This window comes from Petaurus breviceps, unplaced genomic scaffold (assembly GCF_028583685.1).
Source record: "Petaurus breviceps papuanus isolate PSGF00001 unplaced genomic scaffold, PetGlider_PUasm1.0 90977, whole genome shotgun sequence".
NCBI lineage: Eukaryota > Metazoa > Chordata > Mammalia > Diprotodontia > Petauridae > Petaurus > Petaurus breviceps.
In genome coordinates, this window is record NW_027187391.1 from 40,752,488 (window position 1) to 40,778,642 (window position 26,155).

The window sequence follows — 26,155 nt, forward strand, 5'->3', positions numbered from 1 at the left end:
CTCTGTCTCTCTCTCTCTGTCTCTCTCTCTGTCTCTCTCTCTCTCTCTCTCTCTCTCTCTCTCTCTCTCCCTCTCTCTCTCTCTCTCTCTCTCTCTCTCTCCCTCTCTCTCTCTCTCTCTCTCTCTCTCTCTCTCTCTCTCTCTCTCTCTCTCTCTCTCTCTCTCTCTCTCTCTCTCTCTCCCCCTTCCCCCCTCTCTCTTTCTATAACAGATGTCAGTAACTTAAAATTTGCCAAGACTGTTCTCATTAAAAACATTTAGCCCACAAATAATTGACTTCTGTGTATTAAGCAGGATTTTATTTTGTGATAATGCTTTGAAATGGTAGCTATTTGAATTCTAATTTCACCTGTGAGATTAGTTTAATATTTGTATTTTTACTTGATTTTTTTAATAATGTGAATCATTCAGTCTTGTTCAAACTCTCTTACTTCCAAAAAATCATTCACTTAGGGCCATTGTCACTATGTGATGGTATTTAGCCTTATTTGTACACGTGTGCTTATATTGGTAGCTCTTTGCTCGAATTTATAACCGTGCATTATCTAACAGGGCTACACTGACAATATTGACTAAAATGCTGTACTTAGAACCAGAAAGAGCTAGGTTGTAAACATGCTGGTTTTGTAATCCTAAGTAATTAACTTAACCTTTCACCATCCCAGGCAAGTAATTGTACCTGAGAATTGGGGCTAAACTTATATTTTCTTTCATCCCATACTGCTTTCATCCATCAATTTCTTATGAGTCCTCTCTTTTTTAAGAGAATGATTCAGTGGAGTTTTAGAAAAATTTTACTCCATCCTTATAGAAGGTTATTTCTCTATTCTAGCCATGTTTCCCTATTTAAAAGGAATAGCAAATGGGAATAAATACCTTAACGAATTGTCTAGATAAAAATTTATAAGGGATAACTGAAAAGTTATAGCATTAAAAACTTGGATAAAAGAATGTTGTCGAAGGAGCCAAGATGGCGGCATAGAAGCAGGAAGACTCCCTGTGCTCCCCCCATAACCACTTCAGATATTGTAATGTAATGCCAAGCAAAGGCAACTTCCCAAGGTTCAAAATACCAGCATAGGTGCTCTCCATTTTATTCAGTGACAAATTAAGAACAGAGAAGATCAAAATATGACATCTTTCAAAATACAGCATTTACTAAGTGTGATTAAATAATCTCCAAGCACTACCCCATCCCAGAACCTTACATTCATTCAATCAATTAATTACAAAGTCCCTGTTCTAAATGCTACTCCACCCCAAAGCTGTTCCTTCATTTAGTCCATCACAAAGCCCCTGTTCTCAAATGGAGATTAGTTTCCAATCATAAGTAAAGTACATTCATTTGTTCAATCACAGAACACAAAATGGTCAAAAGTTCCCCACCCCTGGATCACAATTGAATCTACCCCAGAGTTACAACAAGTTTAAGCACAGCACTTAATACCCAAATGGAGGTCTTTTCTTCATCTTGACAAGAGGCAAGTTCTCAGCAATCTTTGTTCCTGGGGAGACAAAGCTTAGCAAGGTCACAAGATACATTGCCAGTCTCTTCATTAGTTCATCCTCTGTCTGCAGAACAGTTCTAGGACCCCTGAAAACATTAGCAAAACCCTCTTCCAGGATTTCTGTAAACATACAACAAGAAAATCCTTCTTCAGGGCTTCGGAACCAACAGCGCAAGGTTCTAAGAGTTCTGCAACAACAGCACTGTCCTTCACCAGTGGACAGTATTCACTCTCTGTCTGCAGAACAGTCTCAGGAGCTCTTAACCAACAGCCAGGTTTCAACACTTCTGCAACAACAGGGCTGTCTTTCACCAGTGGACAAATCTGTCAAAACAACATCAAAACAGACAGACAAAGTACCAGCATAACAGCCATGTCTCCTCAGTCCTCGGCAGCTCCAGGGACAGGTCTCAAAAGTCCAGGGCAATTCAAAGTGGCCCTCAGCAATCCTCTCAGTCTCTCTGCCTCCAAAAGTGCTGCTTCCAAAAAGTTCTTCTGCCTCTCTCTTGCGTCTCTCCAAATTTATGTCACCAGCTCCTCCCAGTTCAGCACTCTCTTTTCATGTCAACAAGTCCATCCTACAGGTGGGATTAACAAGCTCTGGGTTTTAACACAATCAATTTGAAAACCAAGCCAATACAGGGGGATCTTTATATTCTATTACTATCACAGATACCTATCAAAAATGACAATAAACAATCTTTAGAACTACAGAACCCACAAAGTGACAGAGAGAAACAAACCTCCTGCTAAAGACAACCTGGCAGACCAGCAGAGAGGGTCCATTGCAGCATGCTGGTAGCAGAGCCCAGTATGCCTCCCCCCTCCCCCCTGAGCTTCACTTTTAGCCCCAGGGTGGCCTGACCAGCCATGGCTGGAGGGACTTCGGAAGAGTGGATCATCAGCAGCTGTGGCGGTTTCCAGAATTATCAACCCATAAATGCCAAAGACAAAGTGAGAAGTCAGTGGACTTTGGGAACCAGGGGTCTGGGAGTTAAGTCTGGCCTCTACCCCCACAGGGATAAGCTGCTGAGGCACAGTGACCACTGCTGTGTGGCTGCTTCAGAGCTCCAGGCCTGCAGATTGCAGGGGGACCAAGCAACCATTTTGAGGGGTAATCGTTCTTGCTTTAACTTGCTTGGATCTGGAATGCTGTATAGGGTGGAGGTCCTAGAGTGGGTTACCAGATGCCAGAGCCAGTGGAGGCTTCAGAGAGGGGAGCAAACTAATAGCTCCAGCAGCTCTGAAAACCCCAGCAATTTGGGACAAAGCTCTCCTTTCTGGAAGCAGAATTCTACTGTGGCAAACAGCTCAAAAGTCAAGTAATTGAGTGGCAACATGAGCGAACAGAGGAAGCAAAGCAAGCACAGCAGTCCAACTTTGGATTCTTTTGTTGGGGACAAAAAGGATCAAAACATGGAACAGGAGGAAGACAATGAAGTCAGAACTCCTGCACCAAAAACTTCCAAGAAAAATATGAGTTGGTTACAGGCCATAGAGGAGCTTAAGAAGGATTTTGAAAACCAAATAAGAGAAGTGGAGGAAAAATTGGGAAGAGAAATGAGAATGATGCAAGAAAATCATGAACTGAGAGTCAGCAACCTGACTGAAGAAAATAACACCTTAAAAATAGACTAACTCAAATGGCAAAAGAGGTCCAAAAAGTCAAGAAGAGTGCCTCAAAAAGCCAAATTTGCCAGATGGAAAAAGAATAACAAAAGCTTATTGAAGAGAATAATTCCTTCAGAATTAGTTTGGAGGAAATGGAAGCTAATGACTTTATGAGAAATCAAGATATTTCAGATCCAAAAAAATGAAAAAATAGAAGCAATGTGAAAACCACTGTCTTGGGAAAACAGATCCTGGAGATATCATTTAAAAATTATTAGACTACCTGAAAGCCATGATCAAAAAAAAGAACCTGGAAATCATCCTTCAAGAAATTCTCAAGGAAAATTTCCCTGATGTTTTATAACCAAAGGGCAAAATAGAGGTTGAAAGAATCCAAAGATTACCTCCTGAAAAAGATCCCAAAAAGAAAACTCCTAGTAATATTATATCCAGGTTCCGGAGTTCCCACCTCAAGGAGAGAATATTACAAGCAGCCAAGAAGAAACAATTTGAATATTATGGAAACACAATCAGGATAACACAGGATCTGGCAGCTTCTACATTGAGGGATTGAAGTGCGTGGAATATGATATTCCGGAGGTCAAAGGAGCTGGGATTAAAACCAAGAATCACCTACCCAGCAAAACTGAGTATCATGTTTCAGGGGAAAATGTGGTCATTCAGTGGAATAGAGCACTTTCAAGCATTCTTGATGAAAAAACCAGAGTTGAATAGAAAATTTGACATTCAGATACAAGAAGCAAGAGAAGCATGAGAAGGTAAACAGGGAAATGAAATCATAAGGAACTTATCAAAGTCAAACTATTTATATTCCTACATGGAAAAATAATTGTAACTTAGGAAATTTTTATAAAATTATAAAAATAATTGTAACTTATGAAATTTTTCTCAGTTTGAGAATAGTTGAAGGGAATATAAATGTATATATATGTATACATATGTCTACATAGGAGGGTATATGGGTGTATGAATACATATGTGAGTGTGTGTATATATGTCTACAGGTATACATAGAACAGAGGGTGCAGGACCAGTTAAATAGGAAGGGATGATACTAAAAAGGTGAAATTGAGAGGTGAGAGAGGAATATAATGAGAAGGGATGGGGAGAGACCATATGGGGTAAATTATCCCATATAGAAGAGGCAAGGGGAAACTGTCATAATGGAAGGGAAGAACAGGAAGGCAAAAGGGAATGGGTCAACCTTATTATCATTGAATTTGGCTAAAGGAGGGAATGACACAAATACTAAATAGGGTATCTTGCCCTATAGAAGAGTAGGAGGTAAAGGTATGAGAGGGAGGGGGGATGATGGAGGGGAGAGCAGTTTGGGGGGGGAGGGAAGTTGGAAGCACACACTTTTGAAAAGGGACAGGGTCAAAATGGAGAATAGAACAAGTGGGAAGTGGGATATGGGATATGATGGAGGGAAATATAGTTAATCTTTTACAGTATATCCACTACGGAAATGTTTTCTGTAGCTACACATGTTACAACCTATATTGAATTGCTTATCTTCCTAGTAAGGGTGGGTGACAAGGGAGGAAGAGAAAGAATCTGGAATCCAAAGTTTTAAAATCAAATGTGTTTATATATATATTATATAGTTTTTTTTTACATGCAGCTGGGAAATAAAATATACAGGCACTGGGGTATAGAGATCCATCTTGCCCTACTGGAAAGTTAGAGGGAGGCATAGGGGAGGATATAGGAGAGAGCAGATTGAGGGAGGGGATATACAGTGGGATCACTATTTTGGGGTGGTGGGATAGGGGAAAAATGGGGATAAAATTTGTAACTCAAAATCTTGTGGAAATGAATGATGTAAACTAAAAATAAACATAAAATTTAATTGAAAAAAAAAAAAGAATGTTGTCATGGGACGGCTAGGTCATTCAATGAATAGAGCACTGGCCCTGGAGTCAGGAGGACCTGAGTTTAAATGTGGCCTCAGACACTTAACACTTACTAGCCATGTGACCTTGGGCAAGTCCCTTAATCCCAATTGCCCTGCCTTTCCCCCTCCAAAAAAAACAAAGAAAAAAAATTGTCGTGCTCACTGAATTTTCAAATGGCATAAAGCTGGAATACAGTGGATAACAAGTTTTTTAAAAAATAGATTAGAACACTGGACAGAATCACATGTGATTTAACATAATGGAGATAAATATAAAGTTTTGTGCTTATAAAATTATTTTAAACACAAGTTGCAGTTTGAAAAAGATCTGGGAGATTATGTGGATTGCAAGTTAAATATGAGTTAACTTTGTGATATGGCAATAGTCTACTCTGTGTATGTGTGCATGTGCATTGTGGGCATCCTTAATTGAGATACAAGAATGAAATAGACAATATTTCACAAACCTTATTCTATAGCAGGTCATCTCTTTATAATCCCACAATTGATTGAAAGGTAGAGAAAATACAAGTTACTACTGTGCTTACTGCTTATTGACTATAAAAAAGCATTTGATTTGGTAGTACATAAATCCATTTTAAAGGCTAACCTTCACAAGGTACCCTCCCACCGCATGCATATGGCAAAATCATAAAAGATTTCCTTAAAAAAGTAATCTTGTTCAATGTCCCCCTGATATTAACATTAAATGAAACATAAAACAAGGAGGCATTCTTGCTAAAGGTATTTGCCACCAAACTAGAATGATTACATTAATGAAAAGGAAAATACTTCAGAATTCTGGTCAATGCAGTGAGTGTCACCATTCATAATTTAAGGGTGTAATGACAAAGTATATCTGCTCTCTGTCTTTAGAGAAATGATAGGCTATTTGTATTGAATAAGGCACACATTTTAAGATATGATCAGTGTGTTTATTTGTTTTGTTTAATTGCACTTATTTTCTAAGAGAAAGGATTATTTTGAGATGGAGGTCAAGGAAAGTCTTTGGGGAGTGACAGTGATGTAATAACACTGAATTAGAGTATCAGCAAAACTTGATAGGGAAGAAAGGGATCATCAGCATTTGATTAAAATTTCAAGGTATTTTCTGTTATAAAGTAGAAGAAAATTCAATGAAATAAATTTGTGTACTTATGTTCATTTTTAATTATTTGAGCCTTTCTTTTTAAAATATTATTGTACATTTAATGGTATAATATAAAACCTCTCCCTTTTTTAGTACCATGAAACTACTCCCTTGTATCTCACTTTCTTCAGATCTTCTCTTCACTGCCTATAACACTTCATTCGGGCTTGCCGAATATAACCCAGATTTTAATTTTGCAGCTAAAAGGCATTATATGTCTTAAGTAACAAAGCTACAATATTCTCCTATTTTCAGAAAGAGACTCCTGAATCATCCCTGACAGATATATACCCATTTTGTAAAAGCTGGTGACATCATTTGTTGACCTGTATAGTGTGTGTGTGTGTGTGTGTGTGTGTGTTGAGCAAAGGCATAATTCTGGATGAGAAATTTTTAATTTTTGTCTTATATTTTTTCTGAAAATTCATTTTATTCCATCTAGGATACGAAAAGACCTTACAGATCCCTTAGTTTAACCTCCCAACTCTTCGAATTAGGAAAATGAGAGACCCAGAGAGGGTCAAAACTAAACAGATAGTAAGCATTGGATCTGGGATTAGAACTCAGTTCTTTTGATATGAAGTCAAGTTTCCATTTCTATAACATAGCATTACCTCTAGGGGAATAAGGGAAGAAATAGTTAAAATATAAATCTGTACTAAAGCTTAAATGTTGATTCATTTCTTCTGTCTTTCTTTGAGTAGATGGGAAAATATTCATTAACAATAGAGATTAGCTAACTGAAGTATATATTTCTTAGTTTCTAATTTGAATTTTAGTTACTTTTGGGGGGTAGGTAGAAAATAGTGAAGGAATAGACTAACTCGCTTTCTTCTTTTTGTTCTAGCTACAACCAAGAAACACCTTTTCCTGTGTCTTTGCCTTGGATTAATCTGTTCAGCATTGTGCTAGTTATGCCTCTATCTGATAATGCTCTTATGTTGATTTGGCACAAATAGAACTCACAGGAAGCTTTTTTTTTCTGCATATGATTAGTCTTCATATTTATTAGAATAAAAATCAAAATTAGGAGGAAATGATTATTTATGGTTTACAACTTTATTTTGACCTATTTAAAAAATTATTGGGGACAAAAATGGAAATGGATGGAAAAAAGTACATCTACTGCTATGTATGACATTTCTATATAGAATTTTACCTGCAGTAAATTTTTTTAATTTATTTTTTAAAATTAATTTGTTTCCTTTTAGTTTACAGGATTCAATTCCACAATTCCTTGAGTTTCAAATTTTGTTCTCCTCCCTCTCCTCCCCCCCATGGCGGCATATAGTCAAGTATAGAATCCATAAATACTTTCACATTATACATTAGTTAGGTTATAAGGATGGATTGTACCAGCTGGAATGAAAAATGATAAATAGGACATAAAACCAAATAAGAGAAAGAAAAGGATCAGGTATTTTGCTTCCACCTGTATATAAACTTAGTTCTTTCTTGTTCTTTCTCTGGATGCACATATTTCTCTCCATCATGAGTCTTTTGGGATTGACATATCACTGCATTTCTGAGAAGAGTCCAGTCTATCAAAGTTGGTCATCACACATACGTTGTGTCTGTAATTATGTGCAAATTTCTCCTGGTTCTACTCTTCTCACTCAGCATCAGTTTTTATAAGCCTCTCCAGGTAAATATGAAAACCGTCTGCTCCTCGTTTCTTATAGCACAATAGTATTCCATAACATGCATATACCAAAACTTGTTCAGCCATTCCCCAATTGATGGGCACCCTCTTAATTTCAAATTCTTTGCTACCACAAAAAGAGTTCCTATAAACATTTTTGTACATATGTGTCTTTCTCCCATTTCTATGATCTCTTTGGGATATAACCCTAGGAGTGATATTGCTGGATCAAAGGGTATGAAAGTATTTATAGCCCTTTGGGCATAATTCCAGATTGCTCTCCAGAAAGGATGGATCAGTTCACAACTCCACCAGCAATGCATTAGTGTTCCAATTTGCCCACATCCTCTCCAGCATTTGTCATTTTCCTGTTTTGTCATCTTAGCCAATCTGACTGGTGAGATGTGGTACCTCAGAGTTGTTTTGATTTGCATTTCTCTAATCAATAGTGAATTAGAGCATTTCTTCATGTGCTTATAGATATCTTTAATTTCTTTCTCTGAAAACTGCCTGTTCATATTCATTGACCATTTATCAATTGGGGAATGACTTGTATTCTTATAAATTTGACTCAATTCTCTGTATATTTTAGAGATGAGTCCTTTGTCAGAGACATAGGTTGTAAAGATTCTTTCCCAATTTTCCACCTCCCTCTAAATCTTGGTTACATTGGCTTTGTTTGTGCAGAAGCTTTTCAATTTCAAGTAGTCAAAATTATTCATTTTACATTTTATAATGTTCTCTAATTCTTGTTTAGTCATAAAGTCTTTCCCTCTCCACAAGTCTGATAGGCAAACTATTCCTTGTTTTAGGAGACTGCTTACAGTATCAACCTTTATACCTAGATCATGCACCCATTTAGACTTGATTTTGGTATATGGTGTTAGATAATGGTCTATGTCCAGTTTCTGCCATACTATATTCCAGTTTTCCCAGCAGTTTTTCTCAAATAGTGAGTTCTTATCCCAAAAACCAGGGTCTGGGGGTTTATCAAACAATAGATTACTATAGTCATTGACTTCTGAATCTCGTGTGCCTAATCTATTCCATTGATCCACTCCTCTATTCCTCAGCCAGTACCAAGTAGTTTTGATGACTGCTGCTTTATATATAATACAGATTGAAATCTGGTATAGCTAGTCCACCTTCCCTAGCATTTCTTTTCATTAATTCCCTTGATATTCTGGATCTTCCAAATGAATTTTGTTACTATTTTTTCTAGCTCTATAAAGTAGTTTTTTGGTAAATTAATTGGTATGGCACTAAATATATAATTTAATTTAGGTAAAATTGTCATTTTTATTATATTAGCTTGACCCAGCCATGAGCAATTGATATTTTTCCAATTAGTTAGATCTGACTTTATTTGTGTGAAAAGTGTTTTGTAGTTATGGTCATATAGGTCCTGGGTTTGTTTTGGCAGGTGGATTCCCAAATATTTACAGTAACTTTAAATGGGATTTCTCTTTCTATCTCTTGCTATTGGATTTCATTGGAGATATACAGGAATGCTGAGGATTTGTGTGGCTTTATTTTATATCCTGCAACTTTGCCAAATTTATTTATTGTCTCAAGTAGTTTTTTACTTGATTCTCTAGGATTTTCTAAGTATATCATCACATCATCTGCAAAGAGTGATAGCTTGGTCTCTTCTTTGCCTAATTTGATTCCTTTGATTTCTTTTTCTTCTCTCATTGCTACTGCTAACATTTCTAGTATCACAGGAAGTTTTTTGAGGAACCTGTTTTTTCCTCCACTGGTTTTAAGTTATTTTGAGGTGGCATGATTTCTAATGTTATCCTCTTTCATAATGATTTACAAATGAACAAGAACTCTAACCCAGAATTTCCTTTGACTTTCATGTCTCTCCACTTTGAAGGAGATTAAATATGTTGTCTAAAGCAATGTCTGGATCCCTTTGGCCTTCTCATTATGAGACTTTTGCATCATTTAACCTTCTCTAAAAGAAATAGTGTTCATATTCTTTTCTTCTAGTCCAGTGCAGAAAGAATTTATTTTAATGGTAGAAGAAATAATAACTAATAGTTTTCTCACTATATCCTTTAATTGAAATCTGGTAGGGCTCTGTGATAAATAAGGTGGATGACTAGACATTTTCTCTGATCCCTTGAACCTATCAGACCTCTGCAAAACAGAAATTGTGCATCAAAGATAAAGAATTTTAAGCTGTCTCCATGCTTTAGGACACTAGAATCCAAAAGACAGATAAAAAAAAAAAGGCAAACCAACCCATGAACTGACTTCTTCACTGAGCTCACTCAGTACCCCTTCCCCCATACTCCAGACTACCTTCAATGAGGCTGAATTAGCCAGCCCAGACTTGGTAGCACAAAGCTCAACCACCTCCACACCCTGATCTCTCCTCTCAGTGAAGAAGGAACAAAACAAATAGAGAGTATCTTGCCATCAGGAGAAGCAATGGCAGTTAGTGCCTGGAAAATTATAAAATTTCCAGTTACGTTGCCTACTACCAAAGGATGCCTGTTTTTTTTTTCTTGTTTCCCCAATTCAATTTAAGAATATTTGTTCTAAGATAATTATATATCAAGTTATTTTTAAAATTGTCTTCTATGTGCATTGTACTGGTCTTGGTAATAGTGTGTGTGTGTGTGTAGGGAGAGGGGTACAAAAATACTTTTTTTAAAAATTTTTTTGCTTTTTTGGAAGGCAATTGGGGTTAAGTGACTTGTCCAAGGTCACATGACTAGTTTTTGTGTTGTGTATGAGGCTGGATTTGTACTCAGGTCCTCCTGACTCCAGGGCCAGCACCGGCCCTATTCACTGTGCCAACTAGCCACCCCTACAAAAATACTTTTAAAATGTTTTACCCATGAACAATTATTTTTCTATCTACAACTGCCTTTTAAAATCCTTTTACTTGTACACTGATAAGCTGGAAAACATCCAGAGAAGAACAGTCATAATGATGAAGTGACTTGAATCTATGTCATAGGAGGATCAGTTGAAGGAACCACAGGTATTTAGCCTAGAGCAGAGAACATCAAAGAAAATGTGAGAGCCATCTTCAAGTATTTGAGTGGCTGTTACATGGAAGACTGGGTCTATTTGGTCCTTGAGGACAGAAGTAATAGTGATAGATAGAAGAAGATGCAAAAAGTCAAAATTAAATTTTGATTTTGGAAAAAAACTTCCTAATAAATTAGAGCTGTCCGAAAGTAGAATAGGCTACTTTAAAAGGTATTGAGTTTCTCCTCTTTGGACATCTTCAAGTATAATCTGAATGACCATATATTGAGTGTGTTGTAGAGGGTAATTATTTGTGTATGGGTTGGACTAGGTGGACACTGTGGTACCTTCCATCTCTTAAATTCTGTTTTGTGGGGGTTCCTAAGCCCTGTGCTATGTTATGAAATACACATGTAACAACTATGAACTAATTCACTTTGAATTTGTATCTCACTACATGCTTTGACATGGTCATCATAATTCTGCTACTAGTATCTTTTAAGTTTTCCATAAGTAAAACATGTTTTTTCTTATTATGCTTCATTTTAGGCCAGAAGACTTGTCTTCATTTACATGGCATCTTTCCTTACCTCTATGTGCCGTATGATGGATGTGGACAGCAGCCAGAAAGATATCTCCGTCAAATGGCATTCAGTATAGACAGAGCACTTAATGTGGCTTTAGGCAACCCATCTTCCACTGTTCAGCATGTGTTCAAAGTGTCATTAGTATCTGGAATGTAAGTATATATTGGACATTTTAAAAAATATTCCCTTTACCTACAATTATTTCAATTTTGCACAAAAATAGTTATTTTCATTTTAAATTTAGACTGAGGGTTACAAAATGTTTTACTCTTGACTGGTATTTGTATGTCACCTCTAGGGCAAAATCAGGCAAGTTACTGTCTTTGCTATGATTTTTCAAAGTATGGTAGAAATTGTAATTAGTCAAGTGATAGCAATGTTTTATTCTTTCATTTCTTGTTTTTCTTTTCGGGCTCAGAGCAGTGAATTTTAAAAGACACAACATGGAGAGATAAGGATCTTTCCTGATCTCATGATGCCAGCAGTTATCTTGACACTAAATATGATCACTATCTTTAATTTTCTCATGCTTTAACTCTGCTACTTTGCCTGTAGGTGTAATTAGGAATCCTTTTGAGACCTTTACAGAAAAATTAATTCTGTAATTGTGTTGATTTTTTTTATTCTGTTATCCATTATATCATTAACATAAAATCGACAGTTGTCAGGAATAGATATTTTCAAAATTTATTTTACTTTATCCTGATTCAGACCTTCATTTTCTTTTGCCTTGTTTATTATAATAGCCTAATACATAGTCCCCCTCTCTCTGATCTTCTCTTTTTCAAATCCTTCCTTAATATATCTCCCCAAAATAACCTTTCTAATATTTTAATACACTGTCCTGCCTGTGTCCTTACCCTACTTTCAAAAATAAAAACCCTTCAGTGGCCCATTGTGTGATGAAGGATGAAATGTCAGCTCCTTATCCTAGATTTTAAGGCTCTCCAAACTCTGAATCCAAACCAGCATTCTAGCATTTTTTTGCCCTTTTCCCCTCACTCACAAATGAATACCATTTTCCACTTTATGACTTTTAGCTAAACATTCACATGGAACACTTTAGACAGCAGTTGATGATGCAGTTCAGAAGAGACATTTGGGCCATATATAGGGATTAGGAAATCATCTGCATAGAGTTTATCATTATTTTTTGTTGTTTGTTTTTGGTGGGGGGGATGGAGTTCAGATGAAAAGCTTCAGTTCACACCGAGATAGTTTTAAGAAACACTGTTTCTATTCACAAGGAGAGGAGAATGGCTACTTGCAAGAATAGTCTCTATGTGCAACATCTGTGCTTACAGGAGGCAGCACATAGATCAAACTTACATTGTGTTTTTCCTTCATTTTCAAAGAGGACCATGGCATCAGGGAAGTGATAGCATGACTGGCAATTGACTTGGATTTGAGTTAGGGAGGGTCGTGCAAGGTCAGCAGCCTCATTTCCTTTAGATTTGGAAGAATTTGGTTTGAATCTGCCTCAGATGTGTACTAGCTCTCTAACCCTGGGCAAATCATTTAATCCCTCTGGGTCTCTGTTTCCTCATCTACAAAATGAAGGTTTGGATTTTATAACCTCTCAGATCTCTTTGGTTTCTAAACCCATGGTACTGTGACTCTGATGCCTCATTTTGAAGTGGAGGTGAACCTAACTTCTCAAAGACTTTGCCAACAGAGGACAAATGTTGGCAGATTTTACCATGCTAGAGAGGTAAGCAGTATGGCCCACGCCACAGATTCTGTCTTCTTTCCAAGAATCGGCCTAGCAAACTATCACACCAGTAAACAACAATGATACTATCAGAGGAACTGAGTCATATCAGTCCGATCATTTTTTTTTTTCTGTAAACAAAACCAGAAGGCAATAGGATAATGTAGCTAAAAAAGGATGACTCCAGTCTTGGAGAAGCAAATAAAGGAGTTGGTTGAGTTGATTTTTATTGTCCATCCTAAGGCACCAAGAAATTTCATTTCATGGGACATTTAGTCGTCTTTTATGGATTTGCTCATGATAAAATGTTTTCAAGAAGGACCGTCTTGAAAATAATTGCACCTTATATAACCCTTCCTTTGTTGCAAAAGATGAAGAGATAGAGAAATTTTATGAAATACTAAATAGACCCTCCAAATTAGAACAGTATGTACTTTGTTACTCAGTGACTTCAAAGTAAAGTAGGCATAGGGGAAGATAGCAAAAAATATTTTCTAAAGTATGGTTCAGGAGTAAAGAATGATCGATAGAATGACAGAGTATTTATGAAATATTTGCTATGTGCCAGGCACTGTGCTAAGCTCCAAGGCTGCGAAACAAGCAAGCAAGACTGTTCCTGCCATCAAAGAGTTTACATTCTACTGGGGGAGGAGAAAACAGCCCACTAAGAGATTGTAGAAAGGGGATGTTTATCTCTGTGTGTGATTTGGGTGGTTGCGGGGGACAAGGGAGTTCCCGGGGGGAAGGGAAGGGGTTGATATGGAGACAGGCAGTGTAATCAAGTAATGGCCTTGCAAAAATAGGCAAAAGCTCACCTATCAGACCTAGAAGTGGAGTACAAGTTCCAGTGGGGTGGAGGTGAATGGCAAAAATGTTTGTAGAATACCCTTCTAAGTCTAAGTCTAAGTTCCTGTTATCCATAGTATATGTTTAGACCCTTGAAATGACTTTATGGGCTTGACTTAAATGACTGACATGCACAATTATTTGTAATCATATGGAAAGACTTAAAGATTGTCAGTCATCACTGATTAACATGTTCCAACCCTTTCATAGCCTCTCTCCAGTGATTCTGAACTCTCAAAATGTCACTGTAGAAACCCTGTTCTCCATCCTCTACTGCCTGCTCCCTTGTTCCCATCCACCTCAATGCAAACCACCTCCAGCATCCTATTCAGGATCTACCTACCCCTTCCACTGTGCTTTCTGGAATGCCTGTTCCATATATAACAAGTTTACTTTCATTTTAATCCTTTTCCTTTCTCAGACCTTCCATCTTTTTGCATTCACTGAGACCTGTCTCCATACTGATGGCCAGCACTCATATTCTCTAATTCACTGGTCATGACAAAGGAGACAAGAGTATTTTCTCCCCATTGCTACTCACAGGCTTGCCTTCTGTCACTATCATTCAGTAGCCTCTCTTTTGAGGTTCATTTAATCCATTTTTATCATTCAAATGAAATTCTGATGGCTAATAGTGCTTGACACATAGTCTTTCTATTCTCCCCAATTCCTGTCTCCATACTAAGGGATTTCAGTATCCACACTGATATTCCCTCAAATGCCCTAATTTTTTTGTTCTTCAATTTAGGAATTTCCCATGATCCACTCCTTCATTTTATCTCAGCTATACACAGACTTTGTCATACCCTTGATTTTTGCTATCACTCACAGGTGTTCCATTTCCATGTTCATGAACTCTGAAATTCACCTATCTGATCATAATTTTTTATCATCTTTCCCTCCACCTTATGACCCCTTTGTGATCTGTTCTTGTCCTCCATGTGACCTCCAATCTCTCAATCCTTCAGTTCTTTCCCAGGCCATCACCCTTACAGTGTTTACACCCTCTTCCCTTCCACATCTTGGCCCCTTGATGAACTAGTTTAATTCTATACTATCCTCTTTTCTTGAATGCCTTGACCTCTTATCCTGTCACGTCTTGCCCTGCCAAGCCCAAGACTTGGATTACTCCTGCTCTATTCTGCCTTTACTCACACATGCTACTGAATGAAGATGGAGAAAATCATGAAACCATGATGACTGGGTCCACTACAAGTTTATGTTACGTAACCTCAGCTGAGTACTCAATGTGCAGCAAGGCAATTCTTTTACACTGCCCAATATATTCATTATCCACTCACTGTAGCACCTTTCACCAAACCTTTTTATCTTCCTCAAACCTCCCGTGTTTCCCTCTCCCACCCACCCTACCCCATCCTAGCTGACAATTTTGCCTCATTTGACTGGGGAAAAAAAAGTCGAAGCCTTTCATTGAGATACCATTCGCTTTTTTCCCTCATCTCCTATGTGTCATACACTTTCTGCTTTCTCACCATCACCCCTGTCTCAAATGAAGAGGAAAGACAAGGCAAACCCCTTTATGTACACTAATGATCCTATTACATCCATTCTTCTCTAGAAGATTGCCCCCTTCTGTATTATCTACAGCTTCTCTCTAATCTTAAATCTCTTCTAGTATACTGGCTGCCTCCCCGCTGCTTACAAGTACACATGTTTCTCCTCTCCCCTCTTTTTTCCTCCCCTCCCTTCTTCTCCTCTCCCATTGATTCAATTACATCTCAAAGAAGATGATTCCTAGACCTATTTTTTTTTCTTTCAAATCAAATGCTTTATTAACTTCTGGTTTACATCATTTCCTCCAGATTTTGAGTTATAAGTTTTCTCCCCGTTTTTCCTCTACCCACCGCCCCAAAATAGCGATACCACTGGATATCCCCTCCTCCAATCTGCTCTCTCCTATATCTTCTCCCATACCCCCTTCGACTTTCCAGTAGGGCATGGTGGATCTCTATGCCCCAGTGCCTGTATATTTTATTTCCCAATTACATGTAAAATAGCATTAATAATAATATATATATTTTTTAAACATTTGATCTTAAAATTTTGAATTCCAGATTCATTGCCTTCCTCCCTTGTCACCCACCCTTACTGGGAAGATAAGCAATTCAGTATAGGTTGTACAAGTGTAGCTATGCAAAACATTTCCATAGTGGATATATTGTAAAAGATTGACTATATTTCCCTCCCTCCTATCCCACCTCCCACTTGTTCTATTCTCTACTTTGACCCTGTCCCTTTTCAAAAGTGTGTTCTTCCACCTGCCCTCCCCTCCATCATCCCCCCTCTCATCCCCTTCCCACCTACTCTCCTGTAGGGTGAGATAATCTATTTATTTTGTATGTCATTCCCTCCCCAAGCCAAATGCAGTGAGAATAAGGTTGAACCATTCCCTTTTGCCTTCCTGCTCTTTCCCTCCATTGTAATCATTTTCCCTTGCCTCTTCTATATAAGATAATTTACCCCATTGTCTCTCCCCATCTCCTCTCATTATATTCCTCTCTCACCTCTTAATTTCACCTTTTAAGTATTGTCCCTTCCTATTAAATTGGTCCTGTGCCCTCTATCTATGTCTACCTGTAAACATATATACACACGTATTCATACACCCATATACACTCCTATATAGACATATCTATATATGTATATATTTCTATTCCCATCAACTATTTTCATACTGAGAAAAGTTTCATCAGTTACAATTGTTTTTCCATGTAGGAATGTAAGTAGTTCAACTTTGATAAGTTCCTTATGATTCTTTTCCCTGTTTACATTCTCATGCTTGTCTTGCTTCTTGTATCTGAATGTCAGATTTTCTATTCAACTCTGGTATTTTCATTAAGAACGCTTGAAAGTCCTCTGTTCCACTGAATATTTTCCCCTGAAACATGATAATTAGTTTTGTTGGGTAGGTGATTCTTGGTTTTAATCCCAGCTCTTTTGACCTCCAGAATATTCTAAGCCCTTCAATCCCTGAACATAGAAGCTGCCAGATCCTGTGTTATCCTGATTGGGTTTCCACAATTGTTTCTTCCTGGCTGCTTGCAATATTCTCTCCCTGATCTGGGAATTTTGGAACCTGGCTATAATATTTCTAGGAGTTTTCTTTTTGGTATCTTTTTCAGGAGGTAATCAGTGGATTCTTTCAACCTCTGTTTTGCCCTCTGGTTCTAAAACATCAGGGCAGTTTTCCTTGAGAATTTCTTGAAGGATGATTTCTAGGTTCTTTTTTTTTTTTTTTGATCATTGCTTTCAGGTAGTCTAATAATTTTTCAATTATCTCTCCCGGACCTATTTTCCAGGTCAGTGGTTTTTCCAATGAGATATTTCACATTCCCTTCTATTTTTTCATTTGTTTGGATCGGTTTAATAGTATTTTGATTTCTCATAGTCATTAGGTCCAATCTAATTCTGAAGGAATGCTTCTCTTCAGTGAGCTTTTGAGATTCTTTTTCCATCTGGCAAATTCGGCTTTTTAAGGCATTCTCCTCATTGCCTTTTTGAGCCTCCTTTGCCATTTGAGTTAGTCTGTTTTTTTAAGGTGTTATTTTCTTCAGTCAGGTTGTTGACTCTCATTTCATAATTTTCTTGCATTGTTCTAATTTCTCTTCCCAATTTTTCCTCCACTTCTCTTATCTGCTTCTTAAACTCCTCTGTGGCCTGTAACCAATTCATATTTTTCTTTGAAGCTTTTGGTGCAGGAGTTCTGACTTCACTGTCTTCCTCCTGTTCCATGCCTTGATCCTTTTTGTCCCCAAAATAGAAGTGGAAAGTTGAGTTGCTCTGTTTGTTTTGCTTCCTTTACCTGCTCATGTTGCCACTCAATTACTTGACTTTTATGCTTTTTGACACAGTAGGACTGCCACCAAACAGGGGAACATCATCCCAAACTGCTGGGATTTTCTCAGTTGCTGAAGGTATTACTTGGGTGCCTTTTCTGAAGCCTCCACTGGCTCTGGCAAGCTGGTCGCACACCCCAGGACCTCCACTTTAGACAGCATTACAGATCCAGTCAGGTTAAAGCTAGAGAGATTATCCCTCAGATTGGTCGCTTGGTTCCCCTACACTCTGAAGTCCAGGAGCTGAAGCAGCCACATGTGGCTGCGGCTGCAGCAAAAGCCTATGCACTTCCAACTACTGGATCCCAAAGTCCACACTGTACTGACCTCTCACTTTGTCTTTAGCATCCATGTGTTGATAATTCTGGAAACTGCCACATGCTGGTGATCTGAAGTCCCTCCAGCTGGTAGCTGGTCATGCTGCCCTTGGAAGCCGGAGCCCTGTGGAAGTCCTGTTTCTACCCCTAGATCTGTCCTGACTTCTCCCCTGACTTCCAGTCTCCATCTCCAGCTGCCTTTTGAAATGAAAGACCTGGAGACATATTAATCTCAGCTTGTCTGCAACTTAATTTATTGTCCTTCTCTTTCAAACCTTTCTTTTAAACTTTAACTATTACTGTTTGAGGGTACCACCATCTTCCCAATTATGCTCATAACCTAGGAGTCAATATCAATTACTTACTCTTTTTCTCATCCCCCACCCCCATGCACTTTATTGACAAGTCCTATTGATTACACTTCCTTAACATCTCTCACAAAATACCTGGACACTTTATTTTAAGAAATTATATGAAATTGCTATATGTTTTAGAACCAGAAGACAAAATTAGAATCCAGCAGTTCTTGAACTAAATCTCAAATGGACACACCCATGATTATCATCCCAAATTCAGAGTTTCCATATCATAGGAGAAAAAATATTGCAAGAAGTGATAAAAAAAAAAGTATCAATGAAGTACAGTTAGAATCATACAAGACAATACAGCAGCTAACATAATGGAGGAAAAATCTTGAAATACAGTATTATAGTCAAATACAAGGTAAAGAGATACAGACTTATAACCAAGAATAATTTCACTTCACTGATGAAGTCAGAAGCCAAATTATAGAAGTTTGAGAAATGAGAAGAGAGAAAGTAGAGGCAATGGGTTTAAATACCTTTTCTGGGTTATTTGTAGCAGGAGAACAATAACTTAGAGATTTTGTTGAGGTTTAATGAAGGTTTTAGAAGGATAGGGGACATTTAGACACATTTATCCTGTATATAGTTTGCTTTGTATATATTTGTTTGCATGTTGTCTTCCTCATGAGATTATAAACTTATTGATGGCAGGGACTGTCATTTGCCTCTTTTTGTATCCTCAGTGCTTAGCACTGTGCCTGGTGTATAGTAGGTCCTTAATAAATGTTCATTGATTGATTGGAGTTGGAAAGAACACAGTAGGGGGAGAGGTTAAAGATTTGGGACAAAAGGGGGCATTCTTGAAGTTGCAGTCTCCTAAGCACAACAGGACAAGATTGGATCAAAGGCACATGTAGAGAGGTTGACTCTAGTAAAGATAGATTAAGGTTTATTCAGCATTTTATTTTGTTCCAAGCACTGTGCTGAGCACTGGGAATATAAATAAAGCAATAGAGTCCATTCCCGTAAGAAGCTTACATTCTAATGGAAGAAGATAGCACATAAAAGGGAGCTAGAGGGTATAGGGAAGAACAATGGATTAAAGAAGGAAAAGGGGGCAAGACTGTTTGGTAGGAGGTGAAAAAGGCCACAGAGTAAGGAGTAGAGCCAGGAATGAAACATAGCCAGAACATTCCATGAAATGTAAGCCCATGCCAGGCATTTACCACTCAGAAGAGAAGATTGTAGAGTAGAGACATCCCCAGGTTGATAAGGCTTCTGGCTAGGAGGTGGAAAAGTAAGTAGTAGAACCAGGAGCAAAGTATACAAGTAGCTGGATTTAAATATTTCTTTATAATAATTTGTTAGTTTGAATCTTGCTTGGGTTTTCTTATAAAATTAAATGCATTGTAGAAATATACCATTTATAGTTTATGTTAAATAGTATGCTAGGAATAAAGTCTTTAAAGTTTATTTTGCCACCAGTGTGGTCCATACTAACAAAATATTTGTTTATTTGGTAAATTTGATACTTAACTGGAAGGCTTCATTAAGTCTATTATACTGTCAGGGAAAGAATTTGGAAAGAATAAAACTCCCTTAATGTGATTTAATGTGATAAGCATATTTCTTCCTTATTTTATAATGAGAATAATTTGAATGTCTATTTTCTTCTATTTCAGGCCATTTTATGGTTATCATGAAAAGGAGAGACATTTTATGAAGATTTATCTTTATAATCCTGCAATGGTGAAAAGGTACAGAAATAGTGAAATTAGAAACTAAATAGTTTTAATGCATCAAGGAACTGTCACGTTGTTCATATGGGGGAACTTTTCCCATGAATCAGATGTCAATCTCATTACAATTTGTAATCTTAGAGAGTTCCTCAGAAGTTAAGTGAATTGCCCATGGTCACAAAGCTAGTGTCGTAGGCAGGATTTAAAGCATTTTAAGCTCTTCACAACCTGACCTTCTGTCACTTTTTCAGTCTTCTAATACCTTGCTCATCCTAATGTACCATGTATTCTGCAATCCAGTCATATTGGTATCTTTGCTGTTTCAAGACACCCCATCTTCAAACTCCAGGCATTTTCCGTGGCTATTCCCCATGTGTAAAAACTTTTCCTTCTCATCACCACCTCCTGGCTTCCCTGCCTTCCTTTGAAACTCTAGATAAAATTTCATCTTCTACAACAAATCTTTCACCAATCCCCCTTTATTCTAGTGCCTTACCTTTATAGATATTTCCCATCTCTCCTCTATATTGCTTACTTGTACATAGTTTTTTGCACATTATCTCTCCCATTAGGTTATTAGCACAGTGCCTGGCACATAGTAGATACTCAGTAAATACTTATTGACTAACTGATGCCAAGTCTAGCACTATCCACTGTGCCAAACTATGTCTCATTAATATCAATAATAAAAACGCAAAAGGAAGACCATATATTTTATGTCATGATTAATGAATAGCAACAGTTAATAAATTTGCATGGCATTTTATATATTGCTGATCTTGTATCTGTAAAAATATAATAACCAGTCAACTAGCATTTATATGCCAATCTCGTTAAGTGGTTGGGATGTAAAAGAAAGGCAAAAAATAGTCTCTTATTCTTAAGCAGCTCACAGTCTAATGGAGTACATGCAATAGTTTTTAAGGACTATTATTAGTGCTTGCCCACTTTCTTTTTTTTTTTTAATTTTTAAATTAATTTTTTTGTTTCTTTTTAGTTTACAGTATTCAATTCCACAATTCCTTGAGTTTCACATTTTGTCCCCCTCCCCCCATGGAGGCATATAGTCAAGTATAGGATCTGTAAATATTTTCACATTATACATTAGTCAGGTTATAAAGATGGATTGTATCAGATGGAATGAAAAATGGTAAAGAGGACATAAAACCAAACAAGAGAAGGAAAAAGATCAGGTATTTTGCTTCCACCTGGATATAAACTCAGTTCTTTCTAGTTCTTTCTCTGGATGCACACATTTCTCTCCATCATGAGTCTTTTGGGATTGACTTATATCACTGCATTGCTGAGAAGAGTCCAGTCTATCAAAGTTGGTCATCACACATACGTTGTGTCTGTAATTGTGTACAAATTTCTCCTGGTTCTACTCTTCTCACTCAGCATCAGTTTGTATAAGCTTCTCCAGGTAAATATGAAGACTGTCTGCTCCACATTTCTTATAGCACAATAGTATTCCGTAACATGCATATACCACAACTTGTTCAGCCATTCCCCAATTGATGGGCACCCCCTTAATTTCCAATTCTTTGCCACCACATAAAGGGCTGCTATAAACATTTTTGTGCATATGGGTCTTCCTCCCACTTCTATGATCTCTTTGGGATATAACCCTAGGAGTGGTATTGCTGGGTCAAAGGATATGAAAGTATTTATAGCCCTTTGGGCATAATTCCAGATTGCTCTCCAGAAAGGATGGATCAGTTCACAACTCCACCAGCAATGCATTAGTGTTCCAATTTGCCCACATCCTCTCCAGCATTTGTCATTTTCCTGTTTTGTCATCTTAGCCAATCTGACTGGTGAGATGTGGTACCTCAGAGTTGTTTTGATTTGCGTTTCTCTAATCAATAGTGAATTAGAGCATTTCTTCATGTGCTTATAGATATCTTTAATTTCTTCCTCTGAAAATTGCCTGTTCATATCCTTTGACCATTTATCAATTGGGGAATGGCTTGTATTCTTATAAATTTGACTCAATTCTCTGTATATTTTAGAAATGAGACCTTTGTCAGAGACATAGGTTGTAAAGATTCTTGCCCACTTTAAATGATGGAGAGAATTTGAGGTAAATAGGATTAGTCTTGTTGATAAAATTACTCTTTGTTGTTTGCTCCAAGTACTCCTTACATTTCCTTTTCTTAAATTTTAGAGCCGTTTTCCCTGGTGTTTCTCAAAATAAGTTAACTTAGAATGAAAAGGCATGTGCCTCTTGAGAGTCATTTCTGCTCTTTAGCTTATTTAGTCCATATTGCAAAGTTTTTTGATACGGTGGATGTTCATCATTTCTGAAACTTTGAACTAGAGCTCAAGTTCTCTGAGTGAACTTTAGGTTCAAGAAGGAAGTCACAGAGTCTTCCAGATCAGTACTGAGCTAGTTTATGTTTACAATAATAGTTTTGATTATGTTTTCTTTCCTGGAATGAATTTGTAATTTAACTCTTTTATTCCTTATTTGTTACCTAACCCAAAAAGCTTTATTTTCAAAATGTAAGTGAAAGCTATTTTTCACTTTAAAATGATGAGGATTTTTTATTTCTCCCTTCTTCAGAGGCAACTGGAAAAATGAGGTATGGAAAGGGTGGGAGAGATAGATATTCTTTTGCCCTGTCAGAGTGGGTTCATGGAACAAATTTTTCCTTTAATACCACTGAAATAAAGCACTATCTAACATTTCATTTGTTATAATAACTTCTGGAGTTAAGTGATTTTATGTGTATCTTCTGCTTAATTTTGAAGGCTTTTTTTTTTTTTTGGTAAACAAAATTATTCAAATCAAATTACTTTGAGACAAGAAAAGGTGATAGTAGTCTTTTTAAGGTTGGATCATAAGGTTCCTGGTTGGACCATTTCCCTTTCTGTTTAAGTTTAAACTTAAAACATGTAAATCATTTTCTAAAGGATTTTATAAATTCTTAAATTAAGGAAGGAAACACTTTTTGAGTTAGCCAGGCTAAACAGATTTGTTCACATTCTTCCAAAGCAAAATCTATTGTCTGAAAATAATGAATAACATCATCTAACTGTTTTGGTCATTCTTTCATGCTTTCTGTATAATCCTTCCAGCCTTATACATAAAATACTCTTTAAATTTTGTAAAAACTGAGAGTGATTGTTTCCTTTCAAATACAGAATTCATTTCAGAGAAGACCAGTTATTTTGTTTAGTAAGGTTTCACTTTTCATTAAATAAAAATAGTAAAATGTTTAAAATAGACATTGATTGTCAGTGTGCTATATTCATTTTTAATAATTTACATAATTGCTCCATTGCTAAAACAGGTAATATAATTCCTTCAGATTTCCATTCAGATATGGATTGGACAGGATGATCTTTGAGGAAGCTTCCAACAACTCTGTTATTGTAGGATAAGGAGGAAGTTGCAGTGCAAAGAACACTAAATTTAGAAACAGAGGGCTTGGGTTTGAATCCAAGTTTTGCCCTTTATTGAATGTAGGACCTTGAGCAAATCACTTAACCTTCCTTGGCTTCAGTTACCCCATCTACAAAAATAAGAGAGTTATATGAGATGATTGCTGAGATTTCTTATAGCTCTGCATCTACAACTCTGTGCTTCCCTGCTATAAATTAGTATTTTTTTTTTTCACTTCAGGATATGTGAACTTTTGCAAAGTGGAGCCATAATGAATAAATATTACCAGCCTCATGAAGCGCATATTCCCTACCTCCTCCAACTCTTCATTGACTACAATCTATATGGAATGAATTTAATTAACCTGGCTACTGTCAGGTTCCGGAAAGTGAAAAGAAAAAGTAAGATTCATTTTATAAATTCAAATTCTATTTATAAAATTTTTGAACTTTTGTGTTTCTCTATAACAGTCTTTGTCATAATAGCAGAAGGACTATGGAAATAGCTTAGTAATAATAAAATTCCTGTTTATATACTAGTTTTCCTGCTTTCAACAAATATCATATTAAGTAGTGGGCTTCAAAGTATATAAAATAAATAGCCACTATCATTCTTGTCCTTAAGGAGCCTACAGTTTATTTGGGTAAACAAAATATACTCTGTAAGATGTAATATTTGCATAATATATCAAATGAAAATAATATAATACAAACTAAGTAAGGTTTTAAGAATAAAAGAGTAATTGAAGTTAGAGGTTCTTAAACACGGAAAGCATACTGGAGGATATGAGTTGTTAACTGGATTTTGAAAAAGGTATATATCATAGGTTTGAATTGGTAGGGAGGAGAGAGTCCATCTCAGTGCCATAGGAAAATCCTTAAAAAAAAAATGACATTTCCACTAAGAGAACTTTCCCAGTTTCCCTCATTGAATTACTCCCCCACTGAAATTTCTTTATATTTATTTTATTTTATATGTTTTATATTTACTTATCTGTTTGCACATTATTTTTTTCCAATAAAAGATAACATCTTTGAGAAAACAGGGTATTTTGTTTCCATCATTTTATCCCCAGAATTTAGAGGGTGCCTAATAAATGTTTTTTCAGTTGAATTGAACTGAATTAAATTAAGTTGTATTAAAGACACAACAGTGCAGAATTGGCTCAGTACAAATTCGTGCTTTATTAACTTCAACTCTTCTTTTACTGCTATTTAACAGTCCTTTTATTCATCTCTGTCTATTCCTGCCCTCACTCTTGGTAATGGCCATTTCAGGTTTATTCCATTCTTCAAGTCACTAGATTCCACCTTCCCTATTCCAATTTTTGCTGGATAATTTCAATTTCTACTTCACTAAAAATAATAAAGTTATCCAGTATGAGTTTTCTAATTTCTTTTATATATATTATATACATACATAGTTAACATATACCCTGAAAGATGAAAGATGTTATGTCCAATGGTCAGCAGTATGTCAATGGCATACCTGGATAGTGAAATGGATTTCTTACATAGTTACTTGTCTTAAGTGCTGGCTTAGTGCTATGTGGTTATCACCTAAACTATATTTTCATACTCCTCTATGTGACTTTCTGAAATATACCTTTTCATATTTTATGTTATTTCTAGTTCTCATTATAGTATCATGGACAAATTATATTACTAGATTAAATCTTTTTCATTAATAGAGGTTTATAGCAGTTATATGGTATAATATTGGTTTTTGACTTTATGGTAAAATTAAAGACTAGGATTAGGTGTTATGTGTATACTGACTTCCACAAGATTGTGAAATTGAAGTTTTTCTGTTTTTTTTTGTTTTGTGGAATGTTTAGTTACGTATTTTCTTTTAAATATAGCCAACTTGATTGTAAAGGAACTATGTTTCTTAAGGATTTTTGTGTAGCTCATAGTACCTAGAATAATGCTAAACATAAGGTATATACTTAATACTTATTTGTTTGTTGTTGTGAGAGAGAAGTGAAAAGGAGTTAAAGTAAAAATGATATTCGAAGATATAATGCCTGGTGGATTTGTGAGAATGTGCCATGGAAAGTTAAGAAGGTAGAAACTCAAAAATGACAAACACAATGACAACAAAAAAATAGAAGGCAATGTGATATATCTCACTGGACAAACCACTGACCTGGAAAATAGATCTAGGTGAGATCATTTAAAAATTATTGGACTACCTGAAAGCCATAATCAAAAAAAGAGTCTAGAAATCATCCTTCAAGAAATTCTCAAGGAAAATTTGCCTTGATATTCTTGAACCAGAGGGCAAAATAGAAATTGAGAGAATTCACTGATAACCTCTTGAAAAGGATCCAAAAAAGAAAACTTGTGGGAATATCATAGCCAATTCTAGAGTTCCCAGATCAAGGAGAAAATATTACAAGAATCCAGAAAGAAAAATTTCGAGTATTGAAACAAAATCAGGATAACACAAGATCTAGAAGCTTCTACGTTAAGGGATCAAAGGGCTTGGAATATAATATTCCAGAGGTTAAAGGAACTAGGATTACAACCAAGAATCACCTACCCAGCAAAACTGAGTATAATACTTCAGGGGAAAATATGGTCATT

The 26,155-nt window shown here is 36.5% G+C and overlaps 1 protein-coding gene across 2 annotated transcripts in view; it reads left to right on the top strand.

Annotated features, from left to right (window-relative positions):
* The window catches only part of REV3L (REV3 like, DNA directed polymerase zeta catalytic subunit), a 257,192-nt gene that overhangs the window by 74,783 nt on the left and 156,254 nt on the right, over positions 1 to 26,155 (top strand). For both annotated transcript variants that reach the window (XM_069077037.1, XM_069077038.1), the window contains exons 2-4: positions 11,367 to 11,556; positions 20,123 to 20,197; positions 23,808 to 23,968. In XM_069077037.1, the coding sequence (XP_068933138.1) occupies positions 11,367 to 11,556; positions 20,123 to 20,197; positions 23,808 to 23,968 (426 nt within the window). The remainder of the gene's footprint in view (positions 1 to 11,366; positions 11,557 to 20,122; positions 20,198 to 23,807; positions 23,969 to 26,155) is intronic.